This window comes from Hevea brasiliensis, chromosome 4, assembly GCF_030052815.1.
Source record: "Hevea brasiliensis isolate MT/VB/25A 57/8 chromosome 4, ASM3005281v1, whole genome shotgun sequence".
NCBI lineage: Eukaryota > Viridiplantae > Streptophyta > Magnoliopsida > Malpighiales > Euphorbiaceae > Hevea > Hevea brasiliensis.
This window is the reverse complement of record NC_079496.1, coordinates 4,238,753-4,252,782: the sequence shown is the minus strand read 5'-3', so window position 1 is coordinate 4,252,782 and position 14,030 is coordinate 4,238,753. Positions and strand designations below refer to the sequence as shown.

General features: G+C 34.7%; 1 protein-coding gene and 1 pseudogene across 1 annotated transcript; both read left to right on the top strand.

The window, feature by feature from the left end:
- The first annotated feature begins 229 nt into the window (after positions 1-229).
- Positions 230-3,210, top strand: LOC110667128 (FCS-Like Zinc finger 8). The gene is made up of 3 exons (XM_021827861.2): positions 230-1,473; positions 1,566-2,438; positions 2,805-3,210. The coding sequence occupies exons 2-3, from the start codon at positions 1,588-1,590 to the stop codon at positions 2,908-2,910; spliced, it is 957 nt and encodes a 318-aa protein (XP_021683553.2). The 5' UTR covers positions 230-1,473; positions 1,566-1,587; the 3' UTR covers positions 2,911-3,210.
- A 2,064-nt stretch (positions 3,211-5,274) lies between these two features.
- On the top strand, positions 5,275-9,980 carry LOC110667127 (folate-biopterin transporter 1, chloroplastic-like; annotated as a pseudogene).
- The last annotated feature ends 4,050 nt before the right edge of the window (positions 9,981-14,030 follow it).

Here is a 14,030-nt window from a genome sequence, read left to right as displayed (position 1 = left end):
ATATCATGGCATCTCCACCACCAATTTACAAGAATTATAAATTTTTAAATAAAATGATTGACCTGAAGGCATTAATGTTCAGGTCAGTTCAATTAAATATATATATATATATATATATATATATATATATATATATTTAAGAATTAATAAATTAAATGGGCAAATTCAGCTAATCTCATGGTTACAGGTATCACTCGATTGATGGAGGTAGTACTTACTGTATGGCTTTTTCTGGTACATGTGGGTGTGGTACGACCACAGAAGCCAAGCCAAATGAGAAGAAGCCGTGGCACTTTGATATATCATAAGCTGTCCGGCAAGCTCTCGTCAGCCTTCTAGTTTGCGTTTTATATTCTCATTTCGAGTGATGATGGTGAGGAAACCAAACCATCATCTTAAAATTTCAATCTTCAAATTCATTTGTTCTGAGAAAAAGAAGAGCGCACTTCTTGGCATAAAACCAACGTGAAAAAACTGCCATTTCTAGGCAAATGGAGTTGTTTTATCAAATTCAAACCCACTAACCTCTTCTCAATCCCACGAGCTTTCTTTCTCTCTCTTTCTTCGCTTTCAGTGTCCTCTCTGCAGCTTCATGGCTAGTTTTCAGGCCTGATGGTGGAATGACTGGTATAGTGGGGTCTAACCTTTAATGAGCCAAAAGTATAGAAAAAGATAGCCCACTAAGGAAAAAAGAGGAAACAAGAGAAACAGTGTTACCGATCATTCGCCATTCACACCCTTCATTACTTCTTTTGTTTTCATGTTGGGGTTTTAACGTATGTTTTTGGGGTTCTGCAAGTGGGTCTTGTCTGCCTCCAGAGCTTCGAATTTGATGAACTTTATTTTTTTGTTTGTTTTTCCGATGATGATAATCCACTAGTATTTATTTGTTTTAGTTGAAATACCGCTCTTACTGTATTATATACAGGACATCCTAAAAAGGAAAAGCAAAAAGAGATTTAAGGAGAACAGAACCCGAAGAAAGAAAAGGGCAAAACAAAAAATACAAAACCTTGGTCTGTTACTGTGCCTGGTGCATGCACGTCTGGTCTCTTGATCATGACTCGTGAGGGTCTCTTTGCATGTCGGTTCTGTGATCTCAGTGATTCTTGTTGAGGATTTGAGAGGGAGATTGCGAGAAAGACGGGGGAAAAGTGTGTCCTTTGGTTTTTCTTTTTCTTCTTCCCTTTGGTTTCTCGCCTGTGCTTAGAAATGGAGCTTAGAACGCTATAGCACGAAGAGAGAGGGAGGTACTTCGTGGATCCTATTGTTGTCTTTCTCATTTCTGGGTTTAATAAAGATGCTGGTTTTAACTGTACTAGCACCACTCTTTTGCCTCTCTTTTTCCTGATATAAACCTTCAAACAAGTCACGAGCTCACGAATTTCTGCCATATTTTGGAGTGTGAAGTTTTTCTTGATTTCAAACCATGGAGTAAATGGCTATTTCTGGTGAAGATACATACTTTTCCAGGTAAATTTCCCTCATTCTTCTGTAATTTTTTTGGGTTAAGCTTCTGCTAAGAAGTCTTTTTAATTTGATATTAACTTCTGCTCTTTTTGCAGTGGGAATATAGTATTCTGAGTGATGCTAAGAAAGAGATCCAGAGTAACAAGTAGTAAGCAAGCTCTAATGGCGGACTATAGCGCAATTCTATCTCCAACGAAAAAATATAAAAAACCCAGTTCTTTTCCAAGGTTGTTCACTGGCTTCTCCTTCAAGAATTTCTCTGAAACAGCCGAGGCTGTCATGAGCCCAACTTCAATTCTCGATAGCAAACCCTTCTCTGGGCTCAAAAACCCTTTCTTGCCTGACCTCCCCACCCCTAAAACCCCAGACTCGGAGACCCGGCGTACCTGGGACAAGCTGGACTCCAAAGGCATTGGCCTTGGTATTATTGATGCTCTTAATGATGATAAAACTGACCCCAATTTGTCAAAACCTGAAAGCAGAATGGTTCTATTCGGGTCACAGTTAAAGATCCAAGTTCCCCCTTTGCCTCCCTCATTTCATTCACCAACTGAATCTCCCAAATCACCTGCTGATTTTGGCACCAAAACAAGGAATTCTCAATTGGGTTCTTTCTCTTCTGGGTTCTCTCATTCTCCAGCTAAGAAATCAGCATGCGGTTCAGCCAATTCGGGTATGGATACACCAAACTCACCACGTGTTTTCGCCGGTTGTCTCTCTGCAACTGAGATGGAGCTCTCTGAGGACTACACTTGTGTGATCTCATATGGACCTAACCCAAGAACTACTCATATATTTGACGATTGCATTGTTGAGAGCTGCTGTGGTATTGTTGAGTTTTCTGATTCGAGGGCAGAGACTGCTAGGTTTTTGGGCAATGGATCAAGTTATTCATCAGGGAATTTCTTAAGCTTCTGTTACGCTTGCAAGAAGAATCTTGGGCAGGGAAAAGACATTTACATGTACAGGTTAGTTCAAGTTTCCTTTTGTGGTATGTTTCCAATTCTTTGATTTTATTTCTGTGAAATTATACGAGTTTGGTAACTTCAACATCAGAAATGGAACTTTAGCATAGATTTTGGCTGCAGAGATGGAAAAAAAAAATTGAACTTTTACTAGGCAAGATTGTCTGGAATTGAAACTTTGATGTATCTTGTGCTTTAACCTATGGATTTGGGCTTTAATCCTGTTTCTGCTATGTTTCTTCTGTCATCAAGCTTAGGGCGATAGAGTTACAGAGAGATTCGAGTTTTTTTATTTTATTTTAATTGATTTCGATTGGAGTTCAAATTTGAGACCTTAATCTGAGCTAAAACTCATTTATCCTGATGCAGAGGTGAAAAAGCATTTTGCAGCCGGGAATGCAGGCAGCAGGAGATGCTATTAGAGGAGGGAATAGATAAGCTGGACCCTGAAGATATCTATGGAACTTGTTTATGAAATCTCTAGCTGTTAATACTTGCCTTAAATGGCCACCCAAAAACTAAACCAACTATTTCCATAAGGGTAACTTTGTTCTAGTAATGTTATGATCATCCAATTTTTACATCAAAATGAAGACAGATAAGATTATGAATATTATTATTAAGCATAATCAAAGATGGTTCTTGAATCTGTTTTTCTCTTTTAATTTCCCTTTTGCTTAATTTGAGGGATTGAAAGGCTGAAAGCCTGAAACTATTTGTAGAGTTGGATTTTTGTTTAATTTTTAATTGATAATATTATTGGGTGATTGCTGTAGGCGTTGTCCAGAGTTTTTTGGTTTCTAAAGTTGGTGTGATGATGATGCAAGACTAAAGTTTTAGATTAACTTTTCTTTATTTTATACACTAGATTATCTTGTGATTAATGCACATAGGACCAATGAGCTTAATTAAAGTAGATTCTTTTCTTTCTTATTATGTAGGGCCCTCCTTCATCACCTGATTGAGTTTAATTTCTCAGGCTTTATTTAATTTAATCACCTTGAATATGCCCTATACCATGATGATCTAAGGAAACCAAATTAATATTTATGTGGAATACTATTTGAAAGGAATAATGCTTGGTGTAATTATCATTCCAAGTCACTTAACTTTATAAGTTATATTTTTTATAAGTTATTCAGTTTTTGCAAGTAATTTTTGATGCTGGCATCTGCATAAAGCTAAGTACAGTATGTTTTGATTCTTTTCAAGTACTCAAAAGTTGCCATCAGCAATATATGTGTTTCTGACTTTTCTATAAAAATTTCACTTTTTTAATTTAAAAAAATAAATTAAATCAAATTACAGAGCTAACTCATTAATTTTAATTCAATTGGATTTCAATCATGACCAAGCAGGAAACCCCACTAAATATTAGTCAAAATGTGGGGGTTTGAGGCAGACAAGGCGGTCCTGCTGCATGCCGCCCAGTGCCCGGCACAGGTCACTGCCCACTGCAAGAGGAGAGACCTAAATTGGAATCAAATTGGGACCATTGGCTTCGAGACCTGAGAATTTTCATGTACTGCAATAGCTTTCGCTGCAACACACTTGCTCAGTTCCCGCTTTATGTAAGCCACCAGGAATTGGTTCTTCGCGTCTCTCTTTGTTTCCTGGAAAAATGCCAAGCATCTTTTAATAAGAAAATTAACCTGGCGTCCTAGTCTTGTTGTCAACTTTCTTACCTAATAATCAGGGTTGGTTGGGATTCGAAACAGAATGATTGCCCTAAATTGGAATCATACAAATAAAATATAGTAAGAAGAAGCTATTATTCAAGAAGAAGCTATTATTCAAGAAGATGCGGCACCGGAGTTCAATGTCTTAGGCATTATCTTAATCTTGTATTAGAAGATTCTTTAATAATGCTAACATTACAATCAATGAAAATTATCATCTACATTGAATAGTAAACCTGTTACCATAATTAGTGGTTTTTTAAGTCTGTCACTTTGCTCGTTATTTTGAACAATCCTTTCATTGCTAAAAGTAAATTTGATGGGAGAGAGTGACATCCATGCGCTCAAATCCGATTGAAATACATAATTATATATAAATATTAATTTATATTTATTATTTTTACAAATAAAAAATATTATAAAAATATTTTTATTCATATTTAGTTAATTAATTAATAATACAAAATATATCTTTTATTTTTTTTAGGTTAATTTGATTATAATGAATAACTGATTAAATATTGTCAGTTCTGATTAAATTTTGTTCCCTCAATTTTAGTTTAAATTTTTTTACTATTTTTCGAGTATGTTAATAATTCAGTTAATTGAAAATTCGATTCAGTTAATTGAATACTCATACTTACTATAAACTTATTTGAGTTTATTAAAATTAGCACATTTAATATTAAAATGGCTAAAAAATTAAAATTTTATACTACTAGGAAGCAGGCATACCTTGCCTAACTACTAGTCTAACGGTGCCATGGCCTCGAGGTTTCTTATGATTCGGGCCATAGGCATAGTCACAAATGAGCCCGATGTTTGAAGAAGAAGAACCTTTCAAATGGGCCACATCATGTGCTCGCAATATAATCGGGCTGTGAGTTGGCCCACAGAAGAGTGGTAGGCAACGTCTTTGAAATTAATTATTTTAATATCCGTTGACTATCTTAATAATAATTATATATTTTAATAGTCATTAATTATTTAATATTAATTATAATATAAATATTTAATAAAAAATAATTATAAAATAAAATTTTTAACCTTTAAAAATTATGAATTAATAACTCATAAATCACTCATTCAATTCAACCTTTTAAGTACTAATCCAAATATTTAATATAAAGCTTTCATAGTCTACTGACGTCGAGGAGCACACAAGTATGTATAAGTAAATTTGCACCAGTCAGTACCAGTTGACTTGGATTGAAACTTTTATGTCTTCTACCAGTACTATTTAAAATTTACTTTAATCCCAATCTTACCCTCCAATAATCCACCTTTTTCCTTTTTCCCCTTTCTCTCATATTCACCGGAAACGCCTCCCTGTCATCGCTCGCGGCTGAGCTCGCCGGAGTTCACGACGGAAACGGCCGGAGAAGGACATTTCCATGCCGATGCCATCTTACCGGCGGGACCGAAGGGAGGAGTCGCTCTTGGTTATCGTAGATAGTAATTTATTTACTAATTCATTATTGTAAATCGTCAACTTCCATATCTTGGGCAGTTTTTCATTTGAATGTGCTTAAAACGGCAGTTTTTTTTTTTCTAGATATTTTGCATACGATTGAATTTAGGTGCTTGAAATGGTTGGGATCACAAGCTTCAATTTCAAATTATGAAATTATGATAAGCTTGAAATAATTGGAATGTATTTATTAGACGTGATTATTTGGTTTTGGGTATTTAAGCTAGTTTATGCTTGAGCTAGGTGGTGCTAAAGGTGAAATGCTTACAACAGATGTGGAGGAAGTGACAACCTCTAGTAGTAAAAGTGCTGTGCGTAAAAACAGACATCTTATGTATCGGAAAAAAGACATCTTGGCAGCTGAATCGACTGCTTTGGGGTGGATTTGTAACCGGATAATATTGCTGTTGCAATGGTGTGTTTTGTTTAATGAGTTTTGGGCCTTTCCAGACTTGTTGCCAGTTGCTACTTGAAAGATGATTTGCATCTAAATCCTGCAGAGCTATGCCCCCATTTTTATGATTTCTTTGGAAATAAAACAGGTGTATATATCTATCTAGATATCCCTAACCATAAGTTTATGTGTATTTGTTGTCGTTGAATAGTGTGAATGGTGCAAGAAGTTATTGCGTCAACTTTACAATGTGCACTCTAGCCCTGTTCTTATTGATAATTTTGTTTACCATGCACTATGTATCTTTTTTTTAACATTTTAGTATCGAAACGGCAACATTGCTGTGAGATCTCCGTGGGTTATGGAGTGTAAGAGTGGAAAGTTTAGTTTTATGGTAGAGTGGTCCTGTTTGAATTAATGTTTTCAAGGACTGAAAATCTACATGGTTGGCTAGACGCTGTGATATCTGGTTTTTCTTCATTACCGTGGCTTGTCAAACCTCTTTATGGGTTTATTAGGTGGGATTATATTTTTCTCTTTAATCTCTATTTTTTTTTCTTTTCCTTATTAATTTTAACTAAATGCTTCTTTCTTTATTTCTTTTGAATAAATGTTTTGGTTGTTGCAGCGATTCTGTCCCAGTTTTTGGTTATCAAAGAAGGTCGTACTTGGTTCTTTCAGGACTTCTTTGTGCAGTCTCTTCGATAACTTTCTTTTGCCTTCTCAGATGTCGCAAGTATCTTCAACTTTGTGAATTTGTAAAAATGCTAGGATAGAGTTGTGAATCAGTTTTCAGGTGCATTCAATGACTTAATATTTATGGAACTTGTGACTCTTGCAAGAATATGTAAATGGCATATGTTTTATTAGAATCTAATGTTACCACTTAAATTAGTTATAGAAAGAATTTTTGCTTAACTTATATAGAAATATTTATGAAGGGTTGGAAATTTTTAGGCATTTAATTGCATACTAATACTACTAACGTCACATTAGTTTTAATGAATTATGATTGTACGTTTTTATGAGCTTTAAGTCATGTTTAAGAGCACTATACTTGCAAAGATCTTTTCTGCTGGTGCTCTACGTGCATAGGAAGTAAAATTTTTGCTATTTTGATTTCCTTGAAGAGTTTCGAATTTGATGGATGCATGGAGGTCAGTGGATGGGGAGAGAGGCTAGGGGATCTTGAATCCTACCATGAGGAAGCTTGGTGGGTTCAAATTTCAAAGGATCTTATAATGGTACAAGTAAGAGATGGTCATACTTCTTTTGTTATTTCAAATAATAAATGACATAGGTTACAACCCATCTGACTTTGATCAGTTTGATGAGAAGACAGCAATCAACTTACTACTTAATACTGCTTTGACCCATTTGGAGGAAAAATTAGTTTAGAATTTGAGGATAATTTAGGTAGGTAGGTTATTTTGTCATTTCCAATAGATAATTAACAAATGGGCTTTTCGCTTGCCAATTTCTGGGTTCAGTTCTGAGGATTCAACATCAATGTTAAATATCAAAACCAGGGCAACAATGCTACTCAAATGTTAAGTGATGTCTGTTATACTGCACATGTTCGTTGAGGCAGGAGTAAACTCTTCTGCTCAAGCAACCACATACATTTGATGAAAATGTGTGACCAATCAAGTTCAAATTGAACCCCCTAGTCCAAATTCCAAAACATTCATTGCTCCATGGAAAATTTTTATGTACCTTTGGCAACTATTATGTGGACTTGTCAGCATGCTGTTTTAATATCATTTGAACATTTTAGACAATGTGTAGGATGTGTTTGTTTCTGTGCCTGCTTATCATTGGTAGAGCTTTGGATTAGCCTAAATGTATGCTAAGTATTTGCACGTCTTTTAATGTAGAGATATGGCAATGCATGCAATGAGAAATGTGATGTGTGAATCTTATTTTCTGATGATTACTTCCAACAATAGCAGGACAGAGCTCCATACTTTGGTGGAAGAGAGGCAAGGATAGGATGAGTGATGATTGTACATTTCAAATGGTAAACTGCATGTTTTCTCAATGTTTCTTTCCCTCTTCTCTCCTGTCCTTGCTCACATGCAGGCATTCACATGTGCACAAATATGCTCTACTTTCATTTTGCTCGCTAGAAGGCATTTGACTGCTGAATATTTGAACTTGTACATTATGTATTTCTCTTCATTCAGATCATTCTCAACACTTGTCTTCAAAATTTGACTATGTGTAGGCTGTGTCCATGGTGGTAGAGAGGTATCGTGGTGAGTCACAAAGCTTTTCAGGTTCACTTCAGTCTTTATGTTGGGTTTCTTCAGCTTTTGATGGAATTGTGAGCTCCTACTTCAGTGGCTTTCTGGTGGATGCTTATGGTGTAAGGTGCTTGATGCATCTGTGCATAAATTTAATTTCCTAGATTAATGACTCTCAAATATATCATTGCAATCCGAGTTTAGTGTCTCAGGTTTGTTTTTGGGGTCACAGCATTGCTACCATTGATAACTTCAGCAGTTGCTGTTCTTGTGAAAGAACAGCACATTCTTGGTCCAGCAAGAGGACAGAATCTTGCTTTGAATGGTCTTGGCTTTCTGGAAAGCTCAAAGCTGCATATTGTTCAGTTGTGGGATGCACTCAAGCAGCCCAATGTGTTTTTTCCCACATTATTTATTTTTCTTTGGCAGGCAACACCACAATCGGACTCTGCTTTGTTTTACTTTACATATGTGCAGATGTTGACTGTGGTAGTTATTCTTTAATTCTGTTTCATGGTTTTGAAATTTCTTTAATTGATTACACAATCTACATAATCTGCATCTGCAGCAACATAATCTTTGTTTTCAGCACAAATAAAGTTTGTTTCACCCCAGAAATTCTCGGGCTATTCAAGCTTGTCACCACAGTCGCATCATTGCTTGGGTTGGACTGTATAATGGCTTCATGAAAAATGTTCCTTTGCGGAACATTTTTGTTTTTACTACCTTGAGTGGTACAGCTCTTGGGATGACTTGGGTTTGTGTTGTGATTTCCCTTTGCACAAGGCTCACATGTGAATTAATTGTGTTTATGGACATTTTAGTGTTGTTCACTTTTGTTGTATTTTTTACTCAGGTTTTCCTTGTTACTGTACTAAACTGAAAATTTGGCATAAGCAATGAGTGGTTTGCAATTGGGGATTCTTTGATTCTAACAGTTCTTGCTCAGGTAATTTATCATTACTAATAGTTGTTTACTTAGTCTTTCGTGTGCAAGCAGAGATTTATTAACTCTTATGAAAGCTGTAATTCTGCTGATCTCATGATTTCAGTTACATGTATAAAGCATGCCTGTCTAAACTCTGAGATGATGGCTTCTTTGCAAGCCCAGAGGTTGACAATTACTATAGAATTTTCTAGTTACAGAACAGGCATGAATTTTCCTATTTTAGTCAAAAGAAATCAAGAAATTTTTTTCTGGTTATTGATAACTTGTTACAGAGATGTATTTCTTTTTGAAGAATTTCTTTCCCAGAAAGATTAAAGGAATGATTTTTTTGTCCAAGTTGCTCAAATGTTCCTTTCATGTTTCTCTCTTAAGCATTATATGCTGTAAGATCATCTTTGTTATAAACCTACAGTAACATGGTTCTTATGGAAATAATATGTATAGTGTGAGCTGTGTTCTTTACATTGCCCATCTTCCACTATGCATCTGTTTTATCACGTATTCTGTGAAGGGTTCAGCTAATGTGCAGAAGCTGAAAAACTAATTTACTAATTTTCAAAGGCTTCTTTCATGCCTGTTCTTGTGCTAGCTGTCAAATTATGTCCAGAACGAATGGAAGCAACTCTTTTTGCGACCCTCATGTCCGTTTCAAATGGAGGCAGTGTCCATGGAGGGCTGATTGGTGCTGGTCTAACCCAGCTCTTTGGAGTCACAAAGGACAGTTTTGACAACTTAGCTTTTTGGTTATTCTGTGCAATCTCAGCTCATTGCTGCCTTAGCCACTCTTAGGCCTTAGCCACTCTTAGGGTTTCTTTCCCCAGATAGCTCTGGTACCATCATGGCAGAGGATGATGGTTCAATATCAAAAGCATGTGCTTCACCTTTCGATCATTGCTTCTGTCCTGCTGAAGAAGGTACACATTTTGCTTGGCTTTAGCTCATGAACATAACACCTAGAGGGAGAGAGATTCTGTAAATGTCATTGAGTTGGGTACAAAAATAGACGTATGCAATTGGTTGTGTTAAATTGAAATGACTACAGTAGTATTTGGTTGCAATCAATTTGAAAGATGACTTGATGTACTGAGCTCTTAGTATCAATGGATACGTGATCCAAGAGCTTTATTTAGCTGTAACTAATATGAAAGATGCAGCTTTTACCTCCTGTTATTATTGGGTGGGCTTTTAAACTCTGTCCTGCAGAAAAAGAGTTTGCCATGAATGTGGGACTCTTGCCTTTTTCTTACGGTTAACTTGTGGGTATGTTGGTTTGTTTTTCCCTCTCTCAAGTATATATTCCATTTAGGGTAGGAGGAAGATTCAATTTTTTAGTGTCCTAGAATAATGTCTACATCTGAGTAATTGGTGAATAGTAGATTAAACTTGTTGGAAAGAAACTATTGAAATGAAAACCAATGCTTACATATGAGTTGAAGACTTGCATAGGTCTACTCTTCTATGAATGTCCCCCCAACTAACGAAAGCAAGATCATAACATCATCTCTTTACTCCAGTCCAGTTGGCATATGCTAGTTAACTTTTATTTAATAGAATTAAAATATTATCTCATTTAATTTATTGGGTAAAATTTTGATTCTACCATATTGCTAATTTTTATTCACTGGATTAAATCCTTCAAGAATTTCTTCATGAAAGCAAGACAACAAGAGTAGCACAAAAGCTATAGAATTTCAAGTCCAATTTGAGACAGCCAAGTGAATACCAAGATAACATTCAACCTCTTCTCTACATGTGTTCAACCTAAGTCCTTAAGCTATATACATGGGTGGTATCTGTTTTCACCATAATTTAATTTTAATATTTTTGGGCCCCAATTAATTAATAGGTCTGAAATATTAAATTAAATTACCAATTTAATGTGATAAAACTCATAAATCAATCTAGTAAAAGACTAACAGTCAATGGGTATTAATTATACATAGCCAGATCAATTAAATAATTACTCATAAATGGGTATTATTTAGCAGTGTGATTTATTCAGTATCAAAAATATCTACTGAAAATAAGTATAAAAGTAGAGTAGTGAGCAAGTGAACAAGCGGATGAAATGGTGTGAGTGGGTAGTTACGAGAGTTGTAGGTGGTTACAAGTGATTATGGAAAGTTATGAAGCGGAGTAGTGGAGAAAGAAGTGGGCTTGTGGTAGAGAAGGTGGTAACCACCAAACTTAGCCACCAAGCAAGTTTCTCTATAAATTGATGCGTAGGACAAAAGCAAAAAAGACACAATCAATTAATTAATATCTGATACACACAATGTCCTAATTTAAATATTCTCTGGTTTAGCAATTTCTTCATATTTTCAAGCGGATCTTTTACTTTTCAACCTAGCATTCAATCATTTTTTTTCAATTCAAGCAAACAATTTACATTTTCTCTATACATATTTTAATTCTTGTAAGCGATCCATTTTATTTTTCAATACAATTTATAGCTTTCATGTCCACATTTCTTTTCAAGCAATATAACTATTTAATTTTTAATGCACAATTTACCTTTTCAGTAATGATTTAATTTTCATGCAAAGTGATTATTTACTTTTTCATGCATAAATTTACTTTTCTGCAAAAGCGATCAATTTACTTTTTCAATGCATAAATTTAATTTCATGCAAAGCACTCAATTTACCTTTCCAATGCAATCTTTATATTTGCAATGATCAATTTACTTTTCAAGTATGGTTTTACTTTTCAATACGCAAGCTTCCGTTCAAGTTTTCTCAAGTAATTAAGTTCTCTTCCATTTTCACAAAAATTAAATGAGTAGAGATCTTAACAAAGTGCATACTAGTGAATTAGGGAAGCCAAGGAAAAATTAGGTCCTTTCTTTTTCACCAATTATTATGTTTTAGAAGTTAGACTATCACATATTTATTTTACATTGGATTATACATATCTCTGGCATGCTTGCAATTCAATTCATACGAAAGGATATGTCATATGTATTTTTGATACATATAGATTGAGTAAAATTAAATTCACATAAAAACAACTTTATTAATAAAGTCTTTAGTAAAATTGAAAAGTTAATAAAAAAGAAGAAAGAGGAAGATGAAAGGTAGGAATAAAGGGCGGATCATAATTATAATAAAAATAATTTTTAATTAAATAATTTACTATATTAACCATACTTAATGATATTAAAAATAAATTACATTGATCAGTGATTATTTTATTTTAATTATTTAATTTCATTTTATTAAAAGAAAATATGGCTCAAATTTAATTTTATTTAAGTAAAAGTCCGCTAGCCTGTAATGGTAGGTTGACCCTTTGAACAGAAATAGAAGCCATAGCTAAACCGCCACATGTGAAGCGGACAGGACAGGACTGCTCATGCGGCAAGCTGATGTCGCTCCCCACGTGGTGGGGTACTGAAAATTTAACTCATTCTACTGTCTGTCTCTCTCTCCAAACTGAAAATTGGGTCCCATCACAGCACCATTATAATTGTAAGCCGTAGGACAGACAACAATAAGTACATTTTCTGCCTTGCATCCTTGCCCCATGAGTCCAATCGATCCAATCCTATCATCTTTTTTATGACAGGTAACTTTTGATTTGATTTTAACATTTGGCATAATAATTTAATTTTCCCCTTGTATTAAATGTTCAATTTGGCTCTATTTTTGATCTAATTAGTACTGAACCTTTTCAACTGAGTTATATAAATCCAATTTCATCTGCGTGTATCACACGTTCACAGTAAAGCGTGCTAGCCTGTTTTTATTTTAGGAATGAATTTAGTTAATTATATATTGACATAATTTTTATTTGTGTAAAATTCTTCCATCCGAGTGTAACATTATAATCTAAATGGCTGTGTTCTGCTTGGTGGACCACTTGGGCAGATTTGCGGCTTTTAGGCATATGGTTCCCACCTGATAAGACTTGCTCTAGTATTTAAAAATGGCAAGACTTGTAATGCTCATAAGAAAAGAAAGAAAGAAAAAGAGGGGAGAGAGAGAGAGAGAGTGAGAGGGAGAATTGCATATCCAATGAATGTGATTTATGAAACTTTCATGAGAAATTAACCCCATCATTTAATGACTTGAGTTCGGCCCTGAAATGGTTTTGAAATTGTGATGAAAGGAAGAACTCCAAGCACTTTGCATTTCTTGAATATCTAATGAGTAGTATTTCTCTTAATACCTAAACACATGGATGAAAAAGTGATAGGTCCAATTATTGCTCCCAATGAAGCAAAATTCTCTCTAGGTGCTTTGAGGTGAACAAATTTCTAACACTAGCCTCAATGCTTAGATTAAACTGCAGAGCCAGGAGCCAAAAGATGCTACAAATAGTATGCAGGAAGTTGAAATAGTATTTTGAGACCCAAATGATTGAAGCAAAACGAACAACAAAAAGGGGAGGCACCCAAATGTTTTAATTGAAAATAGATCATGCCCCACATATTTAAATAACAAGCAAAGGCAACAAAATTTTTCATGAAATAATTTGAAGTCCATGACACACACTAGATAGATATATTAATCTTCAGAAGCAAATTGGAGAGCAAAATGATGATTGATTATAAAGTTTTTTGGCTATAAGGGATGAAGCAACATTGCAACAAAAAATATAAAAATTTAACCTTGCCTTAAAATGGTGATGATAAGGAAGGGTTTTAGGCTAAAATGATATTGGCAGGAGTGGGTGATAAAGGAGAAATTTTGTTGTATGTGTAACCATAGATTTTGATTATTAATTATGATGGAATTCACGTTAAATTCATTATTATTAATGATTATAATAAAATTATTGTATGTAAAATTGTTGCATTTTAAAACTTCTAGTGATAAGGAATCTTTGGTTGGGTAGGGAAAGAAAGGAGAGAA

Coding starts and splice junctions, on each gene's coding strand:
- LOC110667128 (XM_021827861.2), top strand. CDS start 1,588: ATGCTAAGAAAGAGATCCAGAGTAACAAGTAGTAAGCAAGCTCTAATG. Junction 2,439..2,804: donor AAAGACATTTACATGTACAG/GTTAGTTCAAGT, acceptor ATCCTGATGCAG/AGGTGAAAAAGCATTTTGCA.